The sequence below is a fragment of the Chinchilla lanigera genome, unplaced genomic scaffold (assembly GCF_000276665.1).
Source record: "Chinchilla lanigera isolate Chin_1 unplaced genomic scaffold, ChiLan1.0 scaffold00005, whole genome shotgun sequence".
Classification (NCBI taxonomy): Eukaryota; Metazoa; Chordata; class Mammalia; order Rodentia; family Chinchillidae; genus Chinchilla; species Chinchilla lanigera.
In genome coordinates, this window is record NW_004955406.1 from 42,396,448 (window position 1) to 42,401,815 (window position 5,368).

Consider the following 5,368-nt stretch of genomic DNA (forward strand, 5'->3'; position numbering starts at 1 on the left):
TATATACATACACACACACACATATATATATATAAAATTTCAAGTTAGCTTGAGAGAGATTCCCAGAAGCAGTGATTCTTCCAGAGCTCTGGGAAGAGACTTTTCTATGAGGTTCTAGGGCTCAACCCAGGTCTCCCAGACATTTACTCAGATATGTTGAGGGTTATGTCCAAAGGAACCTTTTCATTAGGATGTAATCTTTTAGAGCACAAGAAATTGTCATGTCCATCTTTGTACTCCATTCCCTTGCACAATACTCAGGACAGTAGTGCTTAATAAATGCTGATTGAATTTATGGTAGATTTACTGTATATCTGCTAAATTCAAGGCAACTAACAAATCTCTATTTAGAATGAATGATCATTCACTGTGTGCTAGGTGTATAAAGCATAGATTATTTTAAGTGCTGAGGTAAGTTCCTAGGGTAAGTGTAATTGCCACCATTTTGGAGTTAAGAAAGCAATACTCAAAAAGACAAGTTGACTTGTTCAAGGTCACACAGATGTGGGATGACCAACTCATTTCAGTGTTCCTGTCACTTTCCAATTTTAAAACTCCTGTACCTTGGGCATTCTCCTCAGATCTGGGCAAACTGAGGCTACCTACAGAGAAGGGAAAGTGTGGAGCAGGGGTTTATTACACAGTGCTCTCTAATTCTTTTGTTTATTCCCTTTCCTACATTTGGCAGAATCTCAGGTGGTCACGAGTGCTAGAAAATGTCCAGCATATTGCCTAGCACATAGGAAAAATTCAGGAAGTAGTAATGATTAACACATATGTGTATATGTGTGTCTTATATATTTTATGTACACTGTTTTCCTTAAAGTATTAAAAGTAGTTTAAAATGCTGAAAAATAGTAGCTTTATTAAAACTCACAACATTAATTTTAAATATTTTATTTATGGTCAGTCCAAACAATTTTACCTTCTGGCTTCTTTTTAAAACTTTTTCTTTTTGAGACAGGGGCTCACTATGCAGTTCAAGCTGGCCTTGAACTCACTATGTACCCCAGGCTGGCCTTGAATTCATATCAGTCCTCCTGCCTTAGCCTACAAGTGCTGGGATTACAGCCTGCTCCACCACACCCAGCAACCTTCTTGGTTTTAAGGGAAGAAAACTCATCAATAGTTGTTTTCATCATATGATTTCAAGGAACAAGTTAACCATTAAAAACATATGAAAACCCCTGTGTAGTGGTTACACATGTTTTCTTTTGCTCCATGACTCAGTGTGGTGTTGTAGGGGGTCTGTTTTTAAAATTTTGATATGTTATTTATCATGGGTTTTTCATTCATTTTTATATCACATTAAAATATTCTTTATTTTGATGACAAAGTTCTTTCGTATCTCTTTAAATTCCTCTGCACCTCAAGTGAGAGCCTTATTGCCTTACCCTAACCCCAGTTCATTCTCATGTTATCTGAAAACTCAACAGCACCCTAAATTAAACTCTTACAGAGCAAACTCACCTCAAGAACACACGAAGCCCTCACTGCTGTCCTTGGGATCACTCAATTGGCCTTTAGCCTGAGATGCAGGGCCTGGTCTTGCATTCACCCTTTGTGTGCTTGGCCACAGCTCTCCTGAGGGAGGCGCTGTGGAGCCCAGGCTCCTCTGATGGGAGAAGCTTGAGGGGAAAGCCAGCCAACTGCCTATCGGGTTTTGCCTTACTCGGGCAGTGGGATTGTTATGAAATCACTGACTTTCTATTTGCCTTTGGGGCTGCAATGAACCTATTATTTTCAAATAACTACTCTAATCTAAGACAAGTGCCAAACAGAGCTAAGCTCATCTGCCCTGCGGTGGCCATAAAATCCAGACAATTCTCCCCCAAGTGTTTTTGGTGGCACACCCACAGCTTCTGTGAGATTCTGTTTTTCCCATTACCCTGCGGGTTTAGGGGAGCAGAAGACAGAGCTACACTGGCATTCAGGAAGGGAAGGCTATCTACGTCAATTTTCCAAAACAAGTTTTGACATTTCTTGTAAAATGTCATCCTCTGTCTATTCACCTCAGGTACCCAGTGCTCCAGGCCTTACCTGCTGGGCAATGACGGTAGAGCTGGGACAGGGACATAATAAAGGATCGGGACCCGTGGTCCCAACCTACACTCAGATCCTGCACAGGCATCTGAAGGCTTCTCTTCACAGGAGTGTCAGCAGGTTTTCTTAGTAGTGAGTTGCATGGAAAGGCTGCACAGTTTGAAGCCAGATAAGGCCCTTTTATTTGTCCCCAGAGGCTGGATTGGCTTCCCAAGGATGATATGGGGAATCGTAAGTCATGTTCTTTCCTTTGACTTCCCAGCTCCTGTGGTCTCCGATTCCAGGATTAAGATGAAAGCTTCTGGTGTTGCCTTTGGTCTTCTCTCTATTGTATTTCATCTCCTCTGGGCTTCTTCATCTGGGCTCAAGACTCTCCATTTGGGAAGCTGTGTGATCGTCACAAACCTCCAGGAGATACAAAGTGAATTTTCTGAGATTCGGGACCGTGTGGTATGTAAGGGGAACATCTACTTCTTCTCCCTTTCTTGTCTGTCTCTCCTTCACAGTCTCCCTCCCTGGCAATGTGATTATGCAAGAAGGCAGGCTGGGGACTCCTTAGCATGACAATGCATTCCAGGGAAATAGCTGTAGTTTATAATTTAAAAATCATTTGAAAAGTGTTGCCTTCCACCAGGCCTGGTGGGGAGGGAAAGAGGGGCTTTGAAGTCAGATGCCATGGCAGCCGCCACTGACCTGTCTCTCTTTGCCTTTCCTTCTTCTGTTTAGCAAGTCAATGATAAGAACACTGATTTCAGAATCTTAAGGAGCACTGCATCTTTGCAAGACACAAGGGTATGTGCTAAGCCCCATTGAGCTCTGCGAGGAAGTATGAAGCCAGAGCATCTCCATCACCTGGGGCTTGTCTTCTCCCTGACCTCTCCTCCCAGTAATACTGGTCTTTATAGCCTTCAGATCGCTGTTGCCTCCTTCGCCATTTACTGAGACTCTATCTGGACAGAGTATTCAAAAACTACCAGACCTCTGATCATCACACACTCCAGAAGATCAGCAGTCTAGCGAATTCCTTTCTTACTATCAAAAAGGACCTCCAGCTCTGTGTGAGTGAAGGTCTTGGGTAACGGGACCCATCTTAGCACATAGCTTCAGTGACTGAGCAATGGCTTTCTTTCCCAGCCCTTCTCACAATGGATGGAAAAACTGAGTCCAAGAGCTCTAATAATCTCTGCTGAGTCATGTGATTAGGTACAATGGTACCTCAGTTCACAAACTTAATTCTTTCCATGATTCTGGTTGTAACCAGATTGCAAGACACTTGAGTATATGCTGTTTGCAAAAACTACTTTGCATAGTTTAAAGAACTATAAATGTCAGCAAGTTAGGTAGGTATTTAATGTTCATGATAATTATCTGTTATCCATGAAGTTCCACTTTTCTATAGGTGAGGTGTGCAACAGTGTACTAGTACAGGCCGTGTTCAGGCAGTCAATCAGCAGGCTACTGGACTCTGTCTCAGAACACAGCCTGAATAGGGTCTGGGAATCTAATTCTCTCTTCCAAATGGCTCAGAATTGCTCTGCGATGGACAAGACAAGGTCTGAGCTGGGCATGGCAGGGAGGGAACAGTGGTTACAAGCTCCGTCAGCATTGCCTCTTTCTAAAAAGATGTGATCAGCTCCATAGCTGAGGCTGAAAGCTGGTTTCCTCTTGCAGCTAATGACTAATTTAATGATTCTAAGTAAGGCTGGATGATTCTAAGTAAGGATTTTTCTACATGAATGAGCATTCATAGGATTGTGGGTGAATCAGAATTCTCACTGATCATGTCAATGGAAAGAGCAGAAAACCACAATTTAAAAACAACTGTGTCATTCTTTGGCTCCTTTTCAGCATATGTACATGACATGCCATTGTGGAGAGGAAGCAGCGGAGAACTACAGGCAGATTCTGAATCACTTTGAACAGGTATGTCCTTTTTTGGCAGTGTTTGGGGTGGGCATGATTTTAGACCTGAGATCATAGATAGCTGGGATGGATGCTGGAGGTATAGACATCCTGTGGCCTCAGCTTGACCTCAGGGAGTAGAAGAGTGCTCTCTACCCCACTGCTGTGGGGATGGAAGAGGAATGACCTCGCCGCACATCCACCAAGTCACTCCAGAGACATCTGCATCTCCCTGCTGTACAAATGAGAGGCAATTACGTTTTGAACATCCTTGAACTTACACATTCCTTCAAAAGTTCTCCCTCAACACCCACACTACGCTGCTGCTCACCTCAGCACTTTCAGTACCTGTAGGAAGCCTGGGTCCGCTCCTTGCTGACCGCATCTCCTCCTGTGAGACTCAGCCTTAGCATCCTCTCCAGGAAGGTCCCACCTGCTCCTTTCAGAGTTAAGTGCCTGTTCTGCCATCCTGTGGGGACCCCATCATTTGTCCACTGCCCTGTGTTTCAGTGGGCTGCTGCTTCTGCCTGCAACCCTCGCTCACCTCGGACTCCTTCTGGATACAAGTCATGCCATTCACCCCTCAAGTCCTGTTCACTAGTCCACTGCTTGGCATGACCAGTATTACTTCAACTAAAATATGCACAATAGGCAACCCCTACACACATGCACACACACACACACACACACACACACACACACACACATACTGATACCCTTTTAAAAGTAAACAACCCAATTACTTTCATCTCTGTGAGTCCAGAGGGCTAGGTAGGTTGTAGTCCCAATTCTGCTACCCACTTGGGCCTTGGTTTCTCTATGTAAGAACAAGGTGGTGGACTCAAGGATTTCCCCTTCTCCTATGAAATCTTGAGAGTCTATCATTTCTTTCAAGCTCTTGATCTTGTAAAAAATGCTCTGCTCACAGTCCCTGGGAGATCTAGCAATATGAGGAGGATTAACCTGAGGGCAGGTGTGTCTTTATGAGTTGCTAACATGTGCACACATATCTCTTTCAGCTTGAGCCACAGGCAGCAGCAGTGAAAGTTTTGGGGGAACTGGACATTCTCTTGCGATGGATGGAGGACACAGCATAGGAGGAAAGTGAGGCTGCTGAGTATGCTCCTGACCAAGCATCCCAACCCTCAGTATCACAGACACATGACTGAAGCCGCCATCTCTTTGCCATATAATTCAGTGCTGGTCACAGTGTATATTATTTTTTATGTCTTTACATAGTTGTCTTTAAGTGCCCCAATCTTAATTTTGACCACATCTTTATAAGATTTTTAGAGCATCTAATGTTAAATATATTTATTCATTATTATATTTATTTATTTTTTGCTGCTAAGCTTATTTATTTTTGTACTTGAACAGGAGACTGTAAAAAAAAAATCACAGATTATATTTATAACCTGACTAG

General features: G+C 43.2%; 1 protein-coding gene across 1 annotated transcript; it reads left to right on the plus strand.

Annotated features, from left to right (window-relative positions):
• The first annotated feature begins 2,062 nt into the window (after window positions 1-2,062).
• Window positions 2,063-5,114, plus strand: Il20 (interleukin 20). Its single transcript, XM_005375485.2, has 5 exons — window positions 2,063-2,493; window positions 2,770-2,835; window positions 2,949-3,101; window positions 3,892-3,966; window positions 4,965-5,114. The coding sequence occupies exons 1-5, from the start codon at window positions 2,185-2,187 to the stop codon at window positions 5,040-5,042; spliced, it is 681 nt and encodes a 226-aa protein (XP_005375542.1). The 5' UTR covers window positions 2,063-2,184; the 3' UTR covers window positions 5,043-5,114.
• The last annotated feature ends 254 nt before the right edge of the window (window positions 5,115-5,368 follow it).

Coding starts and splice junctions, on each gene's coding strand:
- Il20 (XM_005375485.2), top strand. CDS start 2,185: ATGGAAAGGCTGCACAGTTTGAAGCCAGATAAGGCCCTTTTATTTGTC. Junction 2,494..2,769: donor CTGAGATTCGGGACCGTGTG/GTATGTAAGGGG, acceptor TCTTCTGTTTAG/CAAGTCAATGATAAGAACAC. Junction 2,836..2,948: donor CATCTTTGCAAGACACAAGG/GTATGTGCTAAG, acceptor TGGTCTTTATAG/CCTTCAGATCGCTGTTGCCT.